The sequence below is a fragment of the Rhyacophila brunnea genome, unplaced genomic scaffold (assembly GCF_057557595.1).
Source record: "Rhyacophila brunnea isolate RB1 unplaced genomic scaffold, BYU_Rbru_1.0 scaffold_13, whole genome shotgun sequence".
In the NCBI taxonomy this organism is placed as follows: domain Eukaryota; kingdom Metazoa; phylum Arthropoda; class Insecta; order Trichoptera; family Rhyacophilidae; genus Rhyacophila; species Rhyacophila brunnea.
The window spans coordinates 5,121,272-5,147,972 of NW_028232785.1; the positions used below are offsets into that span (position 1 = coordinate 5,121,272).

General features: G+C 34.0%; 1 protein-coding gene and 1 long non-coding RNA gene across 2 annotated transcripts; one reads left to right on the plus strand and one right to left on the minus strand.

Moving 5' to 3' along the window:
* Positions 1 to 1,940: 1,940 nt before the first annotated feature.
* Positions 1,941 to 15,903, plus strand: LOC147076231 (uncharacterized). The gene is made up of 5 exons (XR_015069570.1): positions 1,941 to 2,182; positions 5,945 to 6,076; positions 9,432 to 9,536; positions 11,604 to 11,750; positions 13,262 to 15,903. It is a non-coding gene; the product is annotated as an uncharacterized LOC147076231 (long non-coding RNA).
* Positions 15,904 to 23,748: 7,845 nt separating this feature from the next.
* Positions 23,749 to 26,074, minus strand: LOC147076232 (uncharacterized). The gene is made up of 3 exons (XM_085941274.1): positions 25,870 to 26,074; positions 25,465 to 25,611; positions 23,749 to 24,839 (listed from the first exon to the last, which is right to left on the minus strand). Exons 1-3 carry the CDS (start codon positions 26,023 to 26,025, stop codon positions 24,588 to 24,590), a joined length of 555 nt encoding a protein of 184 aa, XP_085797400.1. The 5' UTR covers positions 26,026 to 26,074; the 3' UTR covers positions 23,749 to 24,587.
* Positions 26,075 to 26,701: the final 627 nt, after the last annotated feature.

Here is a 26,701-nt window from a genome sequence, read left to right on the forward strand (position 1 = left end):
ATTACTCAAAAAAAAAATAGAAAAAAACTTAGATCAATTAGAATATACTTAATCAAATATTTTCTCATGTTACTCTTTTTCGAAAAACTTGTCTGGTTGTTCCCGCAGTTTCTTGTATAAGTTATAAAATTCTTCTGTTAAATTAGTGCTTTCCATATTGATTTCATTGGCCCCATATTTTGCTGCAAAGTATTGCCATTTCAAATAGGAGTTTTCCAGTAAAAACTTTTCTGTGTTTATGGTTTCCTATCCCTGATTTGACGCTGAACACGACTGGACGCGCGCGGGCTACTACGGACACTCTACCCGTGCCCGTCCCCGCGCCTATTCCGCGTCGAAGACGCCCCATGACTACGGCCAAGCGCTCACACAAAATTACCAAGGTGTTTACACTGAGCCGAAAAACTATGACATTGAAGGCTGTCATAGATCGATTGATATTATATATGACAGTCTATGACATCGTATTTACACTCTGTGACACAGGATGCCAATATAAGAAACGGGTTTTTCGTCATATATATGAAAATCGTCATAGGGTCTATTTGAGCCATAAGCGATTTGTAGATTGCCTTTGGTTTCGTTTTATATACTTACCTGACATTTGACCAGACATCAGATGTACCATAATTTTTAAACTTTATAAAAATATAATTGATAGGATGCATAATCGGTATTATATTATTTAGTTTACTATAAAAGCAACATATCAAAATAATACATAATATAATGTGGCAATACTATAAAGTGTTATCCTCTGTCTATGGCACAAAAAATCATTGCCTACTACAGTGTTGCCAACCGTACTATAATTATAGTATTTGTACTATAATTTTCGTCTGCGTACTATGTACGATATAAAACAGGTATAGTACGCCCAAAATACTATAATTTTGAGAAATCGGAATAAAAGTTGCCAATAGAAGAAAAACAACGTCAAAATAATCCGTGAGAAGCAAAAAAATAAATAATCTCTATGTCTAAAAAAAGGTGACGTTAATTACTAATTGAAGACTGGGAGGAGCGGAGTATTGCAAAGAGAGGCGCAAAAAGTTTAACACAATTAATGTAGCCACAGGTTTGCAGTTTGCAAATGCATAGTTCATAAAACGGCCGCTAGGCACAAAAAACAGTCCTATAAAAGGTTGTTCGCAAACCTTTCTGCAAATATGGAGACTAATTTTATAATCCCTCACTTATATACTATTGTGAAGCGCAATGGCTATCTCGTAAAAAATTATTCATAATGTTGAAATTTGTTTAGGAACGATAATTTTGTTGTTAAACTTGTCTAATTGGTTGAAATTTAAAAAAAAATGAGTGAGTAAATCAATTCAAGGACCACTAATGCATTCTCTGATTTAAAACGACAAAGTGAAGGCATTCATAAGAAATTGGAGCTTAGGAAATCAAAATTACAAAGAAAAAAGTTTGCCATGTCATATTAAAGCAAACAAAAATCTATTTACTGAGTTCTTGGTTAGTTTGCTAATGCACTTTTCACATTATTTTATTAAGAGCAAAAAAAGGTTGGATTGACTACTATTGAAATTGATTGTGCTAATAAACAAGCACATTCGTCAAAAAATAATGTAATATAAGTAATAAAACCTTGTTTATTTTTTTTTTCATTTTTGTATTCTTAAGTAGGTACATTGTTGACTATTTAAAAAGGTGTCTGTATTATTTAATGAAATAAGGGGGGGACGAGGCGCCTAGATTAGATTTTTTAAAAGGGAGGCGTAGTAACATAAAGTTTGGAAACCACTGACTTAGCATTTGAATTTTGTCTAAAAAAAACAAGACGTTAATTACTCCACGTTAAATTTTTTGAAAATGCAGAAAATTATTGGTCATTTAACGCGTACTATATTTTTTGCCGAAATACTATAATTTTGAAGTCACTGTACTATAATTCCACTTTCAAAATATGGCAACACTGGCCTACTATCACGGAAGTCAAATACCGGTGTCAATATCGCTTACACTTCATTGGTGACTCGATAATCTTTGAAAACGAACGCTTTCAAATCATAAAATGGACGTTAAACGTGAAGCAGGTGACTTCGAACCTGATGCAGATGAACAACATTGGTTCAAAGTCTCCTTACAGGGAAATAATCCAGAGTCAAATACTTTCATCAAACAAGAGTATGCTGATGATCCCTGCCACGCTGCCGAAGTTAGTTTTTCAAAGGTTATTTTATTCTCTCTGATGGTAAACATTCTCCAGTGAATCAACAACTGATAACGCCAACTATATATTTATGTAAACAGGAATACAGTATATTATTTCCGAAAGAATTACTTATGTGGTTATTTTAGAAATCGAATTAGGAATTTATCAATAGCCGTAGGTAGAATGAAACTATTTAACACTTTCAACGATTAGGTATAATAACTGTAAATGAGACGCCAGCGATAGTTAAACCGATTTATTTAGATAGGTAAGGTAACGTTGGTACGTTTGCTTTGAATTAACATCACGGATTCTTATTTTAGAGTTTAATTCAATATAGCAATTGAATTGGTCGACATGATTGAGTATGGACCAGTCTGCTCCACTTAGAGGAGTCATTATGACATCTCCAAAATTACCTATATTCATCATATTATTTTGTTTTATTTTAAATTAATTTATAAAAGGTATGAATTGACGTTGACAATTATTCAAGCATTATCGTAGATTAGTATTGTTTGAAATATGCTTGTTGTCACTATATTTTAAAATACTCGTGCTTATTAAAGTTTGGCGTTAGATAACGATACCTATACACACCATTGGGTCTATTCTATACTTATCGACAGATAAAAAATAAATATTATGAAACTTAGGGTAGGTTTGTATCAAAGTATTATCACTTATTGTACAGTTGGGCATTTTCGCCAAAGTTTGTACATGTTTGAAATTTGGGTAATATTATTTTTTCACTCAAATTAACCATTTTTATATAGCTAGCAGATTCCTTGTTCTATTGCTGAATTGGTGATAGCAATTTTTCAGCAAAATATTGATTAATACAATATTTATATCATTTTTATTATGAAATTGGGCATAATAAGTTTCCGTTCCGTGACTACGAAACTTAGCTTTTAAAACATGAATGAAACACTTTTTATCACTTAAAAGAGCTCTATTAGATTAAAAAAACCATACACTTCAAAATAAAACTACAAATAGTCAAAAAATATTATTGAATTTTAATTCTTGGGCACATTTCGTTCCCCTCCGTTACCCTATGTCTATAATGGCAGAGCATTTTTCCTTTAGTATTTGAAAAAACCAATCAATGTTCGTTCTGCTATTTTTTTAAAGACAATAATCACTTTTACTAAATTTTATTGGAAAAATAAATAAGTTTCGTTATTTAATAATCAAATGAAAAATAGTTAACGTTCAACTTTTTTGGGGACATTTTCGGAATGGAACGAAATGGTAACGGAGTGTAATTTGTAAAGCTTAAGTTACATGTTACCATAAAAACAAATTTTTGTTTTATGAAATTTATTTGAATTTTTTGATAGACAGATAAATATTCAACGTGCGTCAAAATAACAAAACAAATCAAACTTAATCACTAAAATAGACATATTTTATAATAAATTTCACAATACTTGTAAAATAAGGTAGGTAATAATTTTGACACACTATACATTACCATAACTTTATTTGGCATTTATATTATTTGTAACTCAGATAAAAAATATTTTTAAGCAAATTAACAATATATGAAAAAAAAAATCAGCAAGGGATTCAGACGCGAGTTCCTAGCGCGGCACGGAGTATATAACTTTTACGAAAATAATTATAGTCAAACTCGGTTATTACGATCTCTGACATAGCGAGATCTCGGATGTAATAACGAAACATTTGTTGACAATTGGTTTATGATTTTCGCCATACATTTAATTCTTTCACTGTTATAACGAGCAACTTATCGGATATACCGAGCTAAAATACTGTTAATGTGTCGACCGTTTTAAAACATTTCGACCCTAAGCAATAAAATCCGATTGGACAGGATGCCGCCGGGGTCGGATTACGTTTATGACACTAGTAAAGTGTCTAAGTACCTACCTTATTGGTGTTTCACCGACAATAATAAAAAAGTATCCACGCATATGGTTGAAAAATCCAAGGTTTGTGAAGTCCGTAGGTACCTACCAGCGTTAATTACAATAAACAACTTCTTTTGTAGTTTATGAATGCCATGCTCGTTTCGGGGATTTTTACGATGGTTTCCAAATTTTTTATTTTCGGCTTTTTGTGTAATGTGACATGCTCATTTAAAAATACCTATTCTCTGATATAACGAGTAACGCTTATAACAAGCAAATTCAGTCGGTCCCATCTTCCTCGTAATAACCAAGTTCGACTTTATGTTGTCTTGAAATTTAATTGTATTCATCAACATAAAATGTAGCTATACAGGTTGATTGTAATCAAGACGTACTTTTCTGACATTTCGTGAATACCTACAGTTCTAGGTATTAAATCTAATCGAGTACACATTTCTGTTAAACGTGACAAAAAAATACTTTTTCATACATTTTTATAAATTTCTATGCCTAAAATGTATGGAGAAGTTTTAAAATTTTGGTGGCGTATAACAGAAAGAGTATGACAGAGCCAGTGCCTGTCTCGCAATTATTTCAGTCTGGTGTTTTTTCTTTTCCTTCTGTTGTTTTTTTTTATCTCCATACTTTTATGTGCGCTATTTTTGCGTATTCAGACATATCACATACTTTTTTAATCTTTATTATATTATTATATTATAGTCAGGTTATTTTTTATATTTTTTAATGAAAATATTTTTGTTTTTCATACGAACAGACAAAATAATTTTTTTTATAATCTATGAAGAACTAAACACACACTGTAAACCCAACTTTATGCATGCCATTTCGTTACTTTTACATTCCACATATACGTTACCACCAATATAGTTTCGGAGTGGAAGTAACGGATTCTGTTTCAGAAGTGTTTGAAGCCAAAATTTAGCTTAGTTTTATTGTTAAACCTGCGATATGTTTTATTATATCTGTAGTATGAAAGATAAGCTCCATATGTGTAGTATGTGAAATAGAAATATGTGTTTTCTTACCTTATAAATCGTGGTAACAGTAGTGGAACTTCTTAAATGACCAACCCAGAAAGCAACCTGTTCCGATAGCGATACCGACACACACCAACAATTTAAAGTGTACATGGCGATCAGTGTTATACAAAAATGTTGCTACATTAAAAAAAAACATATTTATAGTGAAAATTTTTCGCCTTCATGCTAAAATCGTGGTAACGGAATGTGGAGTTCCACTTTTTCAAATATCCTGGGACACACTTTAAACGTGATTTTTTTTCAATATTGGTACAAATTTACGAAAAAACTATATATTTTCCAAAAATATATAATGTAAGCTGTTGAAAACACTACGAATTTAATTTTACACACTCAAAATTAATGACGAAATCAGACTTTGTTTATTTGAATTTATGGGTGGGACATGGTAAAAACGCACTACCTTTCGATCTAAATAATCAATTAAAAATATATACAGGTCAGATAGTTGTATTTAACTGATTGAATAGAGTAAATTAATAAATTTGCATGTTAAAAGTACATAACTTTCCAACATTTTATAATATAATAACTATGAAAAAATCAATCAAAGTCATGGGACATGCCAAAAACGCAATGTACAAACTTTGGCGAAAATGCCCAGTTACACTACGTTGGTTGTAATTGTGTAATATCTACCTACCTAAGTTTGATAATATTTATCACTTTATCACTCTAGCGGGCGATAAATATTGAATAGACCCACATGTCCTCATTGCAGAGTGTAAGAGCTGAGACCCCTCAAGTGTGTGGTCGAGCTTCACGTGATTGACGGTCTTCTTAAAAATATTCTTGATTTTATAATATAATGTTTTGTTTTTCAGAATATTGTTTCAGACCCAACGATACTATCATTGACGACAGATACTCAGCTAATTGATATCAAGACTGAGCTTATTGAAGACATTTATGAAGATCCACAACAGGGTTGTTCTTATTCGGAACAAGTGAATCGGGTAAGTACCTACCTACTAATACTGATCGTTGGATGGAGTGGAATGATTATAGTGACGGAAAGAACTGTAAAACATTCGAATATTTTGATATTGTTAACTGTCACCAGTAGGTACCATATAACTACCTATTAAGTATACTATTCGTAAAACATACCTATTGTTAAAGTAGGTACTTCAACAATAGGTGCCTACCAGTGGCGCACCCAGGATTTATTATTGGGGGGGCCCAAGGAGGAGAATGTAAATTAGTCCCATAGGCTCTTTTTCTTCTTCATATAAATATTTTTACATCTTTTCACAATACACGGCGATATATTTGTACAGTTTCTCCTAGTTTTTATTAAATTGGAGGCATAGTGGCGGTCCCCGTTGAGCGTGTCATCTGCGACTGGCGGATTGGAAGTGAACAGCGACCATGCTGAACATGTGTACCTAGTATGCTAAAATATTACTTAAATAATATTGACTGTGCTACCCGCTTGGTCTAGAGCAGTGTTTCCTAAAGTGTGGTACGCGTACCCCCTGGGGTACGGAAAGAGTTTGGTGGTGGTATGCGCTGCACCGGATTATGGCTTCGCCTGGTGCAACAAGCATTAGTACAATATCCATGCTAGAAGGTTTATCGCATGCGGAAGAAGAGCAATTGTTGGAATTATTAGCTTCAGACAGATTCTTGCAAAATAAATATAAGGAGTGTACTTAAACATCATTTAGGTTGCAAATGCAACATGTGTATCCAGTTTTAACAGAGACATTCGTGAAATACATCTTGCCTTTTCCAACTTCATATCTATGTGACGTTGCTTTTTCAGCATTTGTAGACATTACGTAAAAAAAAAGGAACAGCCTTTTGGGTGTGGAACCGCACCTCAGATTAAAATTAATAACCAATGAATGTTATTTTTTATAATATAACTTTTATTTATATTTTATTATGAATGAATTTTATTTTTCGTTTATTATTATTTTGTTTATGTACTACAAAAGGAATATATAAATATATTTCGATTGTTATTAAAGTACTTATATGCATTTTTCTTTGACGAGGAGTACTCAGTGTTACGAAAATTATAGAAGGGGTACACAGATGTCGAAAGTTTGGGGAACACTGGTCTAGAGAGCTACAATATTTATGCCGAATTCCACCGAAAAAAATGTTCTTTTGATTTACACCACCACCGTAGTGGGTGTAGTCGTTCTTTTCGCCGAATGTTTATCGTAGATTTTTGGTTTTTCAATATTGAGGTTCCTACATATTAATCGAAAATGGACAAAAAAGTATTATTGCATTTAAATTATACACAACCTACTCAATACAACACAGCCTAATATCTCGTTTATAGGTATTTTGTCTATTGCACTTGGTGTACCTACACCATGGCCCCCACATCCTGAAACGGGCCCTCTGGCTAGGGCAGTGGTCGGCAAACTGCGGCTCTTTGGCTCCTTGAGTGCGGCTCTGCCACAGATGCTGTCTGCCATATTTGACATGGCTACAAAGAAGAAGCAAAGAAAATGGAAGAGGATAACCGTAAATGTAATGTTGATTAGACCGAGTCTTCGCGTTTATTCAAAACTTAAATGGCTTACCGAAATGTATTTATGTGTCGGGAAAAATTGGCGGATTGAAATTTAGAAAGCTACTACTAAAAACTCGTAATTTTGCGCTAAATATTCTGTCGATGATGCAAGGAAGAAAGCAGCTGAGGAGAAGAGTCAATAAAAATAAAGTTCTGTATTTAATTAGGTACTGAATAAAATCTGTCAACAATGTTAATATTGCAAGTTTTGTGGTTAGTTAAAAGATTTCCAAGAGAGGAAATCAAGAGTAAATTAAGAAATCGATTTATTAATGAGAACCTGGAATCGTGCTTAAAATTAAATCAACAACATACGAACCTGACTTACCCAAACTTTACAAGGAGATGCAAGGCCATTATTCACATTGAGTTTGTCAGTCATTGTCATGATTCAATTTTATGGATACCTGACTTACAATTAAATTTTTATTAATAAATAAGATCATTATTACGTATGATATTCAGTTTTATTCAGTGTACCTACCTATAACTTAATTAGGACGTAAATTAGCAGTGTATATAATTTAAGTTTAAGAAATTTGGCTCTCAAAAGAAATCTCAATCGTTGTACTGTTGATATTTGGCTCTATTGACTAATTAGTTTGCCGACCACTGGGCTAGGGTATTTGACGGGCCCCCTATCCACCGCTTAGATTAAAGGCAGTGTGAAATACTACATTAACGTTTTTCAAATTGTGTTTTAGTTCAAATTGAGGGTACTTATACAGTGAATTATTGGCTATTTTCAATACATCTACTTTAATAATGGAGCTGTCGAGTATCGACACATAATAATTAGAAAATATATTGGACAATTATATAAATTAAAATGTTCATAGTCATGGAGTATAATAGCGCCGCAGGCGACTTTTTTTACTATTAAAGCTAATTAATGATGTCTCACTTATCTGGTCAACCCGACACGCCAGGCCCCCCACAGCCCGGGCCCCCAGGTTAGAGCCCTGCCAACCCTCCCCAGCATGACCTATACCACTCCGGAATTCGGGTGGACACCGAGAATTTCATTAGGGAATGGGTTTCTAAAAAAACCTGACATTAGTGTTTCGAAAATTTTGTGTTGGAAATTAAAATCTAAGAAATTTTACTAATGGTGCTGGAGAATTACAAATCATTTTTTGCCGTGTTGTTTGTCTAAGCCCAAGGTATAGTTTATCGGCTTTCGATTTCAATGTGTAAAATCATTTTGATGATTTTCATATTTGGGGGGAGGGCAAAGCTCCCTGCCTCCCCCCCTGGGTGCGCCACTGGTGCCTACTGGGTAAAGTATTCAGATAGCAGTGGAGGAGTGATAGAATAAGTTGTGAGAGAATGCTACCTACTTTAAATGCAACCATTGTCAACAAATGCACGATAAATAATTCAACGCCGTTTAGTAAAGTGCTAAGATAACATAAAACAGCTCAAATCCAACCTTGTATATCCCATTGAACAACCAACCGTTCCGATTCTTCAAAGTGAACAACTTGACACTGTTGAATGTTTTAGTAGGTACGTAAACATTGTGTTTGCTATGGTTTTTATCTACCATGGTTCGGGCCATTAGCCGTTACCTTCCCTATCCATGCATCAGCCAGTACTCTCGCTTCGAGCATGTTTCATCATGCAGTGACTACAGTCGAAATAAAGGCCCGCACATGATGTCTGTTATAAATAAATCTCCTACCAGACCTGCCAATACCGATAGTACGGTGCACCTTTATCTGATAACCGATTTGTTTTATTTAAAATATATTTATTAATTATTGTTTTTTCAGCGAGTTGATTTCAAAGTGGAGTATGTTGACGACACAATAAACCAAAGCATTCATGAGGAATCAAACCCCGGTTGCTTTAATTCTGAATGGAAACCAGTATATCAAGTAGGTATCTACACAATATTCTATGAAACTTGAACAATGCATCGATGTAGGTTTGTTTTGATTTAAACACCACAGATTCGGGTACATGATCATAGTGTGTCTTTTTTTTCATATGAGATATAGGTCATGAAAGCAGGTATCAAAAACATAATATCTGACAGTTTATGTAATAATTGTCGTGATGTTATGGATTCTTTGACATTATTAGGAATTAAACTTTGTTTTATTTGTTTATACATAGACTTCCTAGTTTATTAAAAAATATTAAAACTTGGCTGATAGGTACGCGCACTTTGGCGCGAAAGGTTGTTAGGTTCTGTAACGTGACTCAAAATTTTATCAACAAATCGTTCCAGTCCATCAGCCAAAAGAGTTATGTGCAGTAATTTCGAGTAAACACTTGAATCACTTGACCAGTTTTAGCATCAGAAACAAAAACACATCTTTTTTCATCCGCGCTAGATTCGAAAAACAAATATTTTATGGACTCATTTTGAATCGTGAAATAGTTCAATGATTTGTTTTTTCTCGCCCCTCACAGATAACCAAACGTGGAGTAGAGGGTGCAGTTGTTATCTTTCAATTTAATCTTTAAATTGGCTATTTATCACCCACATATATCAGTAGTTTCATGATACAGACCGATTTACTTATATAGTCATTCCGTATTTCTGCTGAGGCATCTTTCATTTACGAATCGTTAATACATCAGCGAATATTTGGTTGTTACAATATCTTTTTTTCAGAAATTGCCGGAATACATCATTGTCGAGTTGCTGAAAGTAATATTGCATTGAATTTTGCAAATTTAATTCTTCTTTTTCTTTCACTTTGTCACGACCCAGTATTGGGGCGCCACTTTCATCGGTCCATCGCCAACTCTCGCACCTCCAGCCATGCCAGACTTGTAGCACGTAGATCCAGCGCGCGAAATGGAAAAGTTTGCGAACCGGAGCGCTCGACAATTTTCAATTCTGTACAATTTTCTTAAGATATTTACATAATTATCAAATTTTATGCGTACTTTACAAAAATAAGTGTATTAGATTTTCTAATATATGGCCTATCTAGCTCAGACGGTCAAATTATTTTTTTCTACGAGACGGAGCGTTAATTTTACCGAATTTACGAACAGGAACGGCGCTCTGGTACGCTCCGGCTATTTTGAGCCCTGCGTAGATCGCTTTAGTAGCACCGCTGCACGGTGAGCAGCGGAACTCTTGAGGCTGTGCCACAAGGGTACGTAAAGTCGCACTCTGGTGGCATCCGGAACACATGTCCCAGCCACGTAGGCGTTTCTTCGCGATTACCTCAATCACCGAAGGCTGTTGTATCTGCTCCCGAAAACATCGTAAAATTGATATAGCCTAATATTTTCTAAAGAATTTTTTTATGTATGTTTATAATTTTCGTAAGATTTTAAGAATAAAAATATTGAAAAATAGTTTTCGATTTCCGAACTATTTTCATATTGAAATAGTCTGGATAATCGAGCGTCTGCTGCATAATGATTTACGATAACTTTATATATGGGGAATTGCAAGATGCAAAACGCATCCTATGGCAGTGGCCCATATGTCAGTTAAAGGGTAAGAGTTTCCAACCAATAAGACCGGTCAACCATTGTGACTTGGTATCTACAACCGAGAATGTTTTTTCTCGACGTTAATTGGCTGTAATAATAATCTAGCACTCTAGTTAGAGCTCGCCAACCGAGCTCAAGGAAATTGCGCCTGTGATACTCAACGAAACATTGAAGGTAGCTTAACGTTCGTTAAGCCATGGTATACGACTGCATAGGAGGTGGCAGAGAAAAAAACGTGCTGGTGAAATCTCGCATGCGTATATTAATTGTTAAAGTATTTGTCCACGTTAGTCACATAACAAATACACACTAGAACCGACAAGGTTCACTTCCATCTCACATCACAAGTCATTCAGTGAATATATTTTACTTCGTGCTCAAAATGCCCTCACCGGATTTGCTTCAGGCAGACTATAATATATTGTTTTATGTATAAACTGGTATGATTTTGTATTTAAGTATAAAGTTTATTTACTTTTTAGATCTCTTCAAAATACCTTAGCAATGTAAAATCGGAAAAATATTTCGAGCGGATTGACTCAGACAATGAGATTGTTCAAGCGAATGTTCGCCAAAGCAATTATGAGCAATCTAGTTGCTGTTATTCTAAATGCAACCCAGGAAATCAGGTATTATAACAATCTCTTCATTTAAAATAATCCACATACGATTTTAACGGTGTTAACTCTGAAAAAAGGCTCGATATCCGAATGGGAATGGCTGGAGAAACATTTAACTCGATGCTGAATGTCTGGGATCATCATATCAAATGCTGCCTATTGGATGCTTGCATTCTGACGGTGCAGCTTTACGGTAGCGAATCATGGCACCTTACGAATGCTCAGAGCAACCGTATACTGAGCTTTGAAAACAGATTTTTGCGACGGATACTGGATGTGCGTAGGTATAAATTTAGGAGATAGGAGAACCTACCAAGCAGCCTCTCATCACGATGAGAGTGAAAAAGCGATATTGGACCTGGTTCGGCTACGTGCTGCGGATGCTAGATGAGAACCGCCACCTGGATTGCCTGTTTTTCAAGCCGACCGGATTAAGGCGTCCTATACTAATACTATATATAGAGTACGGCGGAGCTACGGAAAGATGGTTTGCCCTGGAACGAAGCAATAAGACTGGCGAGCGACAGGGATTCTTGGAGGCCCCGCATGGTGCCCATTTGCTCCAATTATGGGGCGGATATGGCCGAAGAAGAAGAAGAATAAGCTACCGAATTAAATTTACCTGTGCGAAAAAAACTGACGATTTAAATCGATTTTAACTAAAAAAACTTAGTAGAACTCACTTACCTTATTCAACACACTGTGAGTGCCAATTTAATAGTTTCCTATTTCTCTGATACTCCAACATGCGGTCATTATATAAACTTTCTCAACTGCCATGAATCTAATTCATAAAGGTCAGTTTCCAAATAGGAATGCAAAAATTTGACAATGACATGGCTTAAGTGATATTATTATTTATTATTTAATAGAAAGGTGATGCAGTGTATTTCTAACGCGGTACGTAAGACTATTAAATTTTACTGATTTTCCATTTAGATGCTTTTAACTGAAAGTGGAATTATCACACACTTCAAACAACTCATCATTACGAAGTCTAGTAACAGGTTGGAAAGGTGCGGGTAAAGAAATGCAAACTAAATCGTATACTAAATTTCAGGAAGTTGATTTCAACAAAGAAAAGTATGTAGCTGATACAAAACCTCTAAGCAAACATAAGAATTCTAATCACGGTATCTCTTTTTTATGATGTCCTGTAATTTGATTACTTACAAAATATTCTATAAATACTAGTCTGCTGCTTACATAATATATATAGGTCGGCAGCGAATATATTTAGCTAGGAATAGGATGCTCTGGTAAACATATATGGATGAATAATGTTTTTGTATAATTCCTCACAAGGTCAAATGAATATAATATCTAGTCAGATTCCATATTATTAGAGTTATATTTTTAGTCTTAATAATATATTTAAATCCCATGTGAATTGACTGTAATAAAAATACTGATCCACATAAGTATCCATTTTCCCCTGATTTTATCCACCATGCTTGTCAAGATTCCTATGTTTATAATTGAGATTTTTTATTTTAATTCGATATTTCACCTTCTTTTAGTTGATTTCTGCAACCACTGCCGTGACCTATTCCGGTAGTCTCGGATTGTCAGAGAGAGAAGTACAAGAGCCATGCGATGAAATACAGATTGACTATCAAGACATTAAAAAAGAATTTGGCGTATATGAAACGATTACTAATATAGTCGGTCATACGGCTAAACGTGAGCATATACAATCTACCCCCACAAATCCCGAACTATTAGTAGCTGTTATAAAGTTGGAGAAAAAATCATTTAATAAGGAAAATTTTGTGTGCAGTTTTTGTTTTGATTTTTTTGCTTCGCTTTCTCAATTGAAGCTTCACAGGACGTGTCATAAAAAATCAATAGAGGAGACTAATAATTATGTAAGCATGCGATCCGAATTCAAGAATCAAAACAAAATGACCCATTCTGATAAAAAACCATTTAAATGTGACCACTGTGATTACTCTTGTAAACGATACGGAGTAATGAAAATACACAAAATGATTCATTCTGGTGAAAAGCCATTTAAATGTGACCAATGTAATTACTCTTGTATAACATCTGCTGTTATGAAATGTCACAAAATGACTCATTCTGGTGAAAAGCCATTTAAATGTGACCAATGTAATTACTCGTGTATCAAATCTTGTGATATGAAAAGGCACAAAATGACTCATTCTGGTGAAACACCTTTTAAATGTGACCAATGTAATAACTCTTGTAAAGAATCTGGTAATATGAAAATACACAAAATGATTCATTCTGGTCAAAAGCCATTTAAATGTGACCAATGTAATTACTCTTGTATAACATCTTGTAGTATGAAAAGGCACAAAATGACTCATTCTGGTGAAAAACCATTTAAATGTGACCAATGTCATTACTCTTGTAAAGAATCTGGTAATATGAAACAACACAAAATGACTCATTCTGGTGAAAAGCCATTTAAATGTGATCAGTGCAATTACTCTTCTATAACATCTGGTAACATGAAAAATCATAAAATGAATCATTCTGATGAAAAGCCATTTAAATGTGACCAATGTAATTACTCTTGTATAACATCTTGTAATATGAAAAGGCACAAAATGACTCATTCTGATGAAAAGCCATTTAAATGTGACCAATTTAATTACTCGCGTATAAAATCTTGTAATATGAAAAGGCACAAAATGACTCATTGTGATGAAACGCCTTTTAAATGTGATCAATGTAATTACTCTTGTAAAGAATCTGGTAATATGAAAAGGCACAAAATGACTCATTCTGGTGAAATGCCTTTTAAATGTGACCAATGTAATTACTCTTGTATAACATCTTGTAATATGAAAAGGCACAAAATGACTCATTCTGGTGAAAAACCATTTAAATGTGAAAAATGTGATTATTCTTGTATACAATCCGGTACGATGAAATCATACAAAATGACTCATTCTGGTGAAAAGCCATATAAATGTGACCAATGTGATTTCTCGTGTATAACATCCAGCAACATGAAAACACACAAAAAGACTCATTAAAACTCGTTAAAATTGGCATCGTCAGCAGATTACGATCTTTCGATATTCGATCTGGTGATATGAAAATACACAAAATGACTCATTCTGTTGAAAAGCCGTTTCAATATGAGCTTGTTATTAATTATTCGTATATAGCATGTGGCACCATGTAAGTACACAAAATGGCTTATTCTGGTAAAAAGCCTTTTATTTGTTTCCATTGTTATCACTCATCAACAAGTATGAAAATACACAAAAAGACTCATTACGGTTAAAAACTATTTAGATATGACTATTGTAATTTCTCATGTTTTCCTGGTGATATAAAAATACACAAAATAATGCATTGTTGTGGAAAGCCAATATTAACAATATAAATTAAGTGTACACGGCCAAAATTGGTAATGTCGCCCATAACTGAAAAATAACTTAGGTATTTGGAAAACTTACATTTCCACGTGTACTTTTATCTAACTTAATGTACAAGTATAATACAAATCATAGCCCTTCGATAACAACGGTTTTTCAATATCCCATACAGGTCCATAAATGGGACTTCCCGTCACCTTTAATGATTTGCATCAATGAATGTCAAACATCAACTCTTACGGTAAGTATTAAAATGTCCAATATATATCTTCTTCAAAAATTCTCAGGAATTTGCTGACACCTTATAAAGCCAGGGGAGTACTAAATCAAACACAAATTAATTATAATACCAAACTCAGTAAAAGTAGAATCAAAATTGAGCACGCATTTGGTCTACTGAAACAAAAATTTAGACAACTCTACCACTTAAAACTTAGAAACATTGTTTTAATTACTCACTTTATTCGAGCATGTTGTGTTTTACACAATATGTCTTTAAATGACCAGTTTGAGTGGGATATTGATTCACCTACTGGAGATAGTATTGAAGCAGGTTCATCCTATTTATCCCGCAATAACAGTACAGCTGGCGCAGATAGACGAAATGAGATAGCTCAACTTCTTGCATCCAGGACCTTTCCATAAAATTTTTAATGCTTTTAGTATACGTATAGACAGAGTTCAATATTTCAGTTAAGTACCTACCTATCATGTTTTTATCTGTAACTTTTTGCTATGGTATCTATTTGTTGTTCGCCGGTAGTAGGTATATTTTGTTACTTCATCAAATATAGATTTTGTGGGAGCAAAGTGTTTTTTTTTTTTTTTTTTTTTTTTTAAATTATTAATAACCATGTCCTTGCTTTTTCGTACAAGGTGGTTGTTAGTAATTTTGAACAATCACAAACACCCAGGTTTTGAGAAAAACACGTAAGTGTTTTTGTCATGACCGGGAATCGAACCCAGAACTCTCGGGTGGAAGGCCAGCGCCTTACCCACTGCACCACGAGAGCCGCCTTGTGAGCAAAAAGTGTTAACTGAATGGAGTCCTACCTGGTATTTTCCAAGTACCTCTTACCTAGTGTAACTTGTCTTTAATATTTTGTTTAATGGTTAGATATAGGTTATTAGTTTTAGTTAGTCTAGTTTTTTCAATTTTATTTAGGTACCTACCTAGTCTTTATTAGTTACTATATTTGTTTCCACAAGCACTTCACTGTAAATATATGTTTTCTATTTTGTTTAATGGTTAGATATAGGTTGGTAGTTATATTTACATACATTGTATATTCTTATTTTTGCTAAGGTTAGCAATAGTTTCAACATAATAAGTATAACAAAAGTATTACTTCTTCTTCTTCGGCCATATCCATCCCTTAGTTGGAGCATATAGACACCATGAGGCGCGCCCAAGATTCCCTGTCGTTTGCCAGTTTTCTTGCATCGTTCCAGGTCAAACCAGCATCCCGTAACCCCGGCATACATACTCTATAGATAGTATTTAGCGGCCTTCCAGGACGCCGGAATCCAGTTGCCTTGAAGAACAGGCAAGCCAGGTTGAAATTCTCTTCTGGCATCCGCAGCACATGGCTGAGCCAGTTCCAATGTCGCCTCTTCACTCTCAGTGCGATGAGAGGCTGCTTGGTGCGTTATACCTCCTCGTTGCTCCTACAGTCATACCAGTATCCATCGCAAACATCTGTTTTCGAAGTTCAGTCAACTTTATACTGAGCTTCGAAAAATATGTAGAAGACTTCTTTTCCTGTGTACATATATATTACTGATATTGACCATAATTTTAAATATAAAACGCTGTGGAATATGCCTCCTGGGGAAACCACAAAGTAAAAAAAAACGCACCATAGTATTATACCTCCAGGGTGGTGTGGAAATCAGTACCTACATAATTTTTGTTTCGGTGTTGTAAGTGCCTATTATTTAACGAATATAATATCATATAAAAATAATTCACTGGAATACAACCACACAATTCAGGTTCAAAATCCCACAAAGCCAAGTGTGATTTCAGCCACTGGCATAGTGCCATATACGCTAAAAACTGCTGGAGAAGGGACTCGTGGAATTAAGAAGAAACAGAATATGCTATGAATATAAATAAAACAATATCTATCAGAAATGGTCGAGGAAGATGCAATGATAGACTTAGCCATGCCTTACAGCTACTTACCCACTGGCTGATCTGGAAAGATATAGAAGATTCGCGTTGTATCTCAGGATACCATTGTGATATAACAATAAAACTAGACTGCTCTTTTAAAATTACATATTACTTAATTGAAATAAAATCATAATATGTTAAAACTTGTTTTTTTTACAATTTTCCATAAGTACCATTCCGTAGTTACCATCCGGCACCACCAGATTTTCTAGTGCTAGTTTACTGAGATTACATCATGATGTTGGGCATAAATTCTAATTCCGAGACTAGTTTTCATAAATTCTAAAACTTATTCAATTAGTTTTAATTTCAAATCTTGCCAATACAGTTCAATCAAATTTTAAAATAAAGTGAATTAATGATGGAAAGTATATTGTCATGGTAATGCTTAAAAAAGAAAATGTAGAATGATTTTAATATTTTTATTAGATTAAAAATGGGCATTGGAATTTTAATTACAATAATGGAAAAGGTCACATAAGTATTTAACAAATCAACTTAACTATCACAAAAACTATAGCACAGATCAAAAGTAAACTTGATGTTAATGGAAATATTATTTTTAAATATAAAATAGCAAAGGAACATTATGTGACACATTACTGTGTCGGACAAATACAACCATACATAGGAAATATAAAAAATCAGTTGGTAAAGCCACGTTCACACGGTCCAAGTACACTTGGACCGAGTGCCATCCAAGCGCATTCGTATGAGACAGCTTTATACAAATTACTCCTATCCAAGTTAGCTTGGATAGGAGTAATTTGTATAAAGCTGTCTCATACGAGTGCGCTTGGATGGCACTCGGTCCGAGTCAACGCGGCTCAAATGATCACAAACATAAGATTGTCAATTGCACAATGGTGCTGCGGTACTCCAATCCGCACAAAGGTATTTCTGAAACAAAATGTATACACATTAATAATCAGTATGAAGGTAGCCATTCAAAAATGCGTTTTATACATGAAAGCAAAATAGGGTAGATTGTTTATCATTGCTGTGTAAACTGAATATTTTGTAATGTTATTAGGCAGCTGAAATTTTGCGAGTATTAACTATAATGTTTGAGACATTCATGGTTGTCACTTTTTTGTGTGAAAATCAATTCTGCGTATTTAAAGGTTGTGAAAATACCAAGCACTTTGTAAACACCAACCCATGCTATGTTTAGTAGGGAACGAGATGCTGCAAGAAATCCACGTGGTGTCCATAACATCTCACTCATGAATATTGATTATCTTGGGACGAGTAAGAGATATACATCGATATAGTATTAGCCAAAGATATCTGTAACACCGCGACCACGCCAAATTATTTATTATCACGACAATATAGACAGTTCCGCAGAACTGACTTTTATACGCGTGGGTACAACACTTTGGTATTTGTTTTAAATAGTCTGAAACAACTTACCTTGTTCCATTTTGAATCTACGTAAACTTCGTCTCAATTTCTGTTTGATCGCGTTAACTGTTGTTAGGCTTCGTTGTAGTGTTGTACAATAATTATTATTCGGACGCGCTGAAGGACTGCCGGTTGACGTTTCAAAGTTAATTTTTGACAGGTTTTTGTTTTGTTTGGTAATGGTGTTGTGACGTAGAGTTGCCGTTTTATGGAAATAAATGATTGAATTAATTTTAAGCATTGGCAACACTAATTAGTTGTCAGAAAAGCGTTTCCGTGGACATTTACCAAACGGTCCCAAACCCAACCGTCCGATTTCGTTTGTTTGATGCAGGTTGCATGATACATACTTTAAGTAAACAGGAAAAAATGCGTTTCCGGAAGAAATATGTTGTCACTTCGGAAATAGAAAGGGTAATTTTTCAACGGCTGTGGAAGGAAACTCTTGAATACTTTACCAATTATAATTATTGTAAATAAGTCGCCAGTAATGGTACGCTCTATTAATTGATTTAGATAAGATAAGTTTGGAACGTTCGTTTTGAATTTAAATTACGCAAATGTTCTTGTGATAGTACTAAAACAATATAAGTAGGTATCTAGTAATTTAATTGGTCCACATGATTGTCTAACGACCGGTTTCGTTCCCTTTGAGAACATTATTACCCAATATATTGTTCTATTTTTAATTATATTACTATAAATACATATGAATTGCCATGTGGCATTGTTAATCAATGTGATGTTGGTTTTGTTAGCACTTTGCCTGTTGTCATTCTATTTTAAAACGGCTACTCGCAATGACATTAATATGGACGAAGCATCTGGAAAAAATGACACTTTTTTGTCGTTTCTGCCGAATGGTATAATCTGTTCTAACGCCATTACAATAAAGGTGGTATTGCTATAAATTCCTAATGCTTTTTGTCGGTCTGCTGAATGGTTCGGTTCAAAAAGGGTTCGCTCAAATGAACATTTACACTAGAAACACTGTTCTAACACCATTACAATACAGGTGATATTCCTATAAATTTCCGATGCGTGATATCGCATAATGGAAATTGCTTGACGTCTACCTATGCATGTGCGAATGTCACTATGCGCGAATTTACTTTCCAGCTACTGTATTGACTGCGCTGTCCATTAATAATGTCATTGGCTACTCGTGAATACTGTTGTAGAGTACATAGGTACCTTATGGATGTTTGAAGAATGACCAATGTAGTGACTCTCTGTTTCCACACAAAAAATCACAACCCAATTTAATGCAGACACACTTTCGTGAGAGTATGGTGGGTCCACTCGGCTCGAGTGGCTATTCCTCGTCAGCGTTCGCATAGCATTATTAAAACCACTATGGCGTATACTTACAATTTGACAGCGTTAATCAGTGATGCCAACCGTACTATAATTATAGAACAATACTATAATTTTGTTTCGCGAAAAATGTAAAATACTATAATCTTCGCCAAATATACCGAAATACTAATTTAAAGGATTCAAGACGAAAAATGTTCCTCTACTATATATTTTTCAATATATTATATTTTTATATAATATATATATTATAAATATATTTTTAAAAATGTTAAATAAATAATGTTCTTTTGTTATATTATTTCAAATAACCTGCTGTTATAGATGAGGCAAAAAAAAAAATAAGAAGTTTTTCACCAGAATGTGATATTTTTAATTTTAGTGATTTCAAGTTACCGTATTATGTACAGAAGTATTAGAATAATTAAAAAATAAAATATTGTAAGTACACATTAGTACTTATATTCGACAACAATTTCAGAAATTTTCAGGTTAAGATTGATAACACGTGTAATCTCATAGATTAAATTTTAACAGGACTTCACCAAAATGAGTAACTACATTGATCACATTAAAATGGATTTTCACCAGAATGCGACATCCTGTGTCTTTTAAGGCTGCTAGAATATATACAAGAGTAATCACACTGATCACATTTTATTGGTTTTTCACCGGAATGAGTCATTTTGTGTTTTTTCATAACATTATATTGGATACATGAGTAACTACACTGGTCACATTTGAATGGCTTTTCACCAGAATGAGTCATTCTATGTTTTTTCATGCTACTAAACGTTATAGATGAATAATTACATTGGTCACATTTAAATGGCTTTTCACCAGAATGAGTCATTTTGTGTTTTTTCATGTAAGCAGATAGTATACACGAGTATTCACATTGATCACATTTAAATGATTTTTCACCAGAATGAGTCATTTTGTGTGTTTTCATGTTATAAGATAGTATACACGAATAATCACATTGCGCACATTTAAGTGGCCTGTTACCAGAATGAGTCATTTTGTGTTTTTTCATATCACCAGATCTTATACAAGAGTAATTACACTGGTCACATTTAAATGGCTTTTCACCAGAATGAGTCATTTTGTGTATTTTAAGATCACTAGATTGTAAAGAAGAGTAATTACATTGGTCACATTTAAATGGCTTTTCACCAGAATGAGTCATGTTGTGCATTTTCATCCGACTAGATCTAAAAGATGAGTAATTGCATTGGTCACATTTAAATGGCTTTTCACCAGAATGACTCATTTTGTGTACTTTAAGATCACTAGATTTTATAGAAGCGTAATTACATTGGTTACATTTAAATTGCTTTTTACCGGAATGAGTCATTTTGTGTATTTTCATATGACGAGGTTGGATACAAGAGTAATTACATTGGTCACATTTAAATGGCTTTTCATCGGAATGATTTGTTATATTTAGATTCTTGGCATCGTATCGAATGCTTTTGAAATTTATCATTTTATCCGCTATTGATTTTTTATGACACGCTTTGTGAAGCTTCAATAGAGATAACGATGCAAAAAAATCAAAACAAAAACTGCACACAAAATTTACCTTGTTAAACGATTTTTTTTCTAGCTTTATTTCGGCTACAAATAATTTGGGATCCGTAACGTTAGATTGTGTATGCTTAAGCCCTAATTCTTTTTTAATGTCTTGATAGTCAATCTGTATTTCATCGTATGGCTCTTGTACTTCTAAGAGCCTCTTTGGCAATCCGTGACTTACGGAATATGGCATGGCGGTAGTTGCAGGAATCAACTAAAAGAAAGTGGAGTATTTTGCATTAAACAACATTATATGTATGTATAACAGAAATTAATATTAAAAAAATCACACACCTTAAGCGAGGACGTGCGCCTTGTAAGTCAAAATAGAGTTTTTATGCTATTTTCAAAGCATGATCCTAGACATTCCATAAACGTTGTAGATAATCTATTTATATAATTTTGAAGACTTATATTCCTATATATTTATTTTAAATATTTGATAACTGCATAAAGTATAAAGTAGTACTGTTAAATATTTTAAATATAATATGTGGTTGTGCATTGCAATTTGATGTGATACCAATATTATGATGATTGCTGAATCAAATCTGCATATGCCAATCAACATATTATACCAATTTGAATTTGAGTGATGATTTGATGAAATTGGATTGAGTACTATTGAAAAGGAAAAAAAATATAGAATTAAACAAAACCCCTAGTTCAATTTTGATTGAATCGAAGTGAAGAAGTTATATAATACTTTGTCAAGAAATCAATGCAAGTTGTAAGTAAAGTAGGTACGGCTATATCATTCGTATTATCATATTTTTATGCGAAACGGGATTTTCTGCATTAGCTGCAATGAAATCCAAATATCGACCCCGTTTAGTAGAAAAAGTGCACTTAGTGCTAAGAAACTAGCAGATCCATCGCATGAAAAACAAATTAATGTAGAGATAAATATACTTAGTAAAATCTTATTTATTTAACAACGTTTTTCTTAACTCGTAATCTTATTTGTCCGGTAAAATCTTGCAATCGATTTTAACTAACTTCCCGACTAGCTAATGATACCGGGGGAAAGGGAACTCATGTGCATCTAGGTAAGTGTCCTGATCCGGTATCACTTCAGGTTCGAGGTTATGTGTAACATCAGGACAGGATATAATTTTGATAAAACACATTTTTGATTTGACAGTTTTGCGCAGAAAAGCAATTTATTTAAGCTAACACATAGGCAAACATCGATAAATTTACAATATAGGCTACAACAAGGATCTTAGATTACACACATTATTGTCGATATTTTTGAGCACGTGTTTGGTCACACCGGCGGCATCGACGCCCAAGCACTTTTTTGGACACGTGATTCATTTCAAGGGTAGTTATATGTATCGTTATTGACTTAAAATGGTAAAAGGGGTCACAGAATTAAAAAGAACTGGGAACAAGCGCGGCCTGCATTTTTGTATTGATGAAAGCCGCGCGGCCACGTCGACCATAGCGCGTGGCACTATCCACCGTCCTCCCTCGCCCAAGAATTTGCACTGTCTTGCCATTATCTCAATCACAAATCTAAGGGCTGGCTCGGTATGCGAGAGGTGCGGGGCGGGTTAGATGAGAGATTTCTAAAGCGATGCGTTCGGAACTATCTCAAGGTTGAATATTATTTGTTATCTTGGGGCGAGCAGGTACCCATGGTCTTGGTTTGAAAAGGATACCGAGGTAGCGCCTTTGTTTGGCAAAAATGTTCAAATTTTTTGTTTGTAGTGCAGGGCTTTTTAACTTTTTCAGGGGTATTTTAATATTGATGTTAAATTCCTGATACGGCATTCGAGACCTTTTTATGGAGAAGGGTTGTATTTGGTAATACTAGACATGTGAAACTTTTAGAATATATCAGAACACAATGTCAATGCATTTTTTTAAATTCTTTTAGCCATCTTTAAGTTGAATTGAATTCATTTTCAGTTAATTCTATTTTGTATAAAAAAGTTATTTCGACACCATTATTGGTTGTTAGGGGCTGGGGTCCTAGCAACAAAATTATTTATATATATACGTGCGTTACTATGGAAATCAATATGACATGTCAAGTACAAATTTTTTTGATCGTTTAAGCCAGTCAAGTCAAGTTTATATGGTTTAACAGAATTTAAAAACGTTGTATATAATAAGTTCTTTTTATCTTGTAATTATTTATAATTAATTTTTTTTCTTTGTTGCATTTAGTAGTACATTTTTGGCTATTTAAAAAGATGTCTGTATTAATTAATGAAATAAAGGAGGGGAGGGTCCAAGATTAGGTTTTTTTAAAAGGGAGGCGTAGTAACATAAAGTTTGGAAACCACTGATCTACAACGTTTAAGGAATGTCCAGAGTTATGCTTTAAAAATAGCATTAAAACTCCATTGTGACCTACGCTGAGAATGTGGGCAGTTAAAGATATATAAGAATATTATACAGAGAGGGAAGAATTTAGAGAAAGAATGGGTGTGTTGAAAAGTTATATCAGTATGTTTATTTGAAGTAATTACGCATGGATCCTAAATATATAATTATAGACGATTGCTTATATTCCCAACAATACATATATTATTGATGCAGATTTCTAAGGTATGCGTAAGACCTAAATATAACACTTATACGGAATCTGGCTACATGTTTTCACTTGACCTTATGGGGATTTATAATAAAACACCAGTCTCCAATCTATTTTTATAAATTACTAGTAATCGGGGGCCAGTGGCGAAGGGTGCAGGTAGGCTACTAACATCCCAAATAAAAATAACGCACATTAAATTTTGTCAGTCTTACGTAATTACGACTACAGTTTACAGGTGGTGAAATTATTACATACATTTTAAAGTTTGCGGAAGTTACCATAATATACCTCGTGCGAAAAGGATAAAAAATATCTTGTATTCACATTCTCCGAAGCCGTAGTTCAGCCAATTAATAGAACAGTAGACACCTAATAATAACAAAGTGCACGTGACATATTGATAATTATTACATAAACTTTCACGTTTGTGGAAGTAACCACATCATCTACATTTATGTTCACTCGCCCCGATATGTGACTTCAAAGTTGAAATAAATCCTCTGACATAAACTTTTCCATGCCATTACTACCTGCATGCATTGTTCAAGTTTCTTAGAATATTGTGTACCCACCTGATTTACTACTGTGTATTCCGAATAAGAGCAACCAGGTTTTGGATCCTCATGGATGCTTTGGCTTATTATGTCTTCAACATATTCCTCTTTGAAATCAACTACCAGCAAATTAATTTCAGATTGTTTAGCGGCGTCCTGAAAAAATACAAATTTATATTTACATTAAAAAAAAAACAAATCAGTTATTTGATAAGGGTGCAACGTAATATCTGTATTGGAAAATCTGATCTGAGAGATTTTTCTAGAACAGACATCATGTGCGGGCCTTTATTTTGCCTGCAGCTACCGCATGAATAAACATGCGTAAAATGAAAGTACTGCATGTTGCATGGAAAAGGTATCAACTAAGAGGTAGGTACGTCCAGTGTACATTGGATTCAAATGGCCAGAACCATGGCAGTTAAAAACCATAGCAAATAAAAAATATGTACGTACTGGGACATTCAACATTGGTCAAGACGTTCGTTTTGTTTTTATTAAAAAATATTGGCATTCATTTATTCGCGTTGTAGAATCAAGGCAGTTGGTAAATCAATGGATATACAACAATTAGAATTGAGCAGTTTTACTATTTATACTGACGTACATTATGATCCAATTGGGATCAAACATGGTCGAAAGAAAGAAATAAGCAATCGAAGATTTTGTCTTCATTGGTATTACAGATTATTCATATATTCGAGTGTTGTTGGTTCATTCCATCTCTTAAAGTTTTTACACGATCAGTATTTCTGTCAGTATTTAAAATAAAAGTACCTACCCGATTCACTCGCTCTGAATAAGAACAACCCCGATGCTGATCTTCACAATTGAATGGGGTTTTGACGTCTTCAATAGACTCAGTCTTGATGTCAAGTAGCTCAGTATCTCTTTTCAATGTTATTGATGTCGGGTCTGATACAATATTCTAAAAAACAAAATATTACAGCAAATATTTATACAGTACATTATAATAGTACAGTAAATACAAAAATATTATGACAGTGTTAGCAGCAAAATTAAGTGGGGTTATATAATACGGGTGACGTAGGCCGCTCGGAACATTGTCGCAATTTGCACGCAGTTTTTATTACACAAAATACACACACTGTTAATAACGTCTGACGACACACGTGTTAAAACAAACAATACTACGATGTACAACAATCCGTTATGAAAAACTAACCTCAAAAGAGCATCCGGCCTCGTCGGTGTCCTCTTGCTTTATGTAGGTTAGCAGCTGGCTGTTTGGACCATGATTCACAGGTACCTCAAACCATTGCTTCCCTTCTGCAATAGGTTCGGAGTCTTCTCGTTCGCGTTTAATATCCATTTTATGCATACAAATAATTGGTCTTCAAGTTGATCGTGGCACACAGAACGTGGTAGGCGTGACTTGACGTAAGCCTTTCGCCATAGACAAAAATAGTTAACCGTGTGGCCACTTTCGCAATATTATAAAAATTAAATACAAAACTAAACTTCCTTTGATTCATCTCCACCTGCCGCTTTCCAGATATAATCTTTCTAGTCTACTTATGTCCAAAATAATTGGATTGGATCTAGAATGCTAAATTTTTTGATAATAATTGTCCCATGTCAGTGAAATTCATTCGGATTTAGACATTTTAAAAGAGTTTTTCGCTCGTTGATAGATTTATGTAATTACCAAATGATAATAATTATTCATCTATCCACCTGAGCAGCAGAAAGCAATCATATTATGCAATAATTGACTTTTGATCATTTTGGTTAACAATACAGTAAATAGGTACCTGGGAAGGTATTATATGGGTAGGTGAATGATATTTTAAAAAATAATACCTATCCCGAAGGATAATATTATTATCACAACGTCATTATAATGAGTAAATTATTCTTAAACTTAAGGTTAGGAAATATAATATCAAAGCACACCTATCTGTGGTTGGTTGAACTGTCAAACTTTTTCAGTTGTAAAACTTGTTAAATAGGTACTTTAATTCGGCATCATTGATATGACCGGAGTGACCACGTTC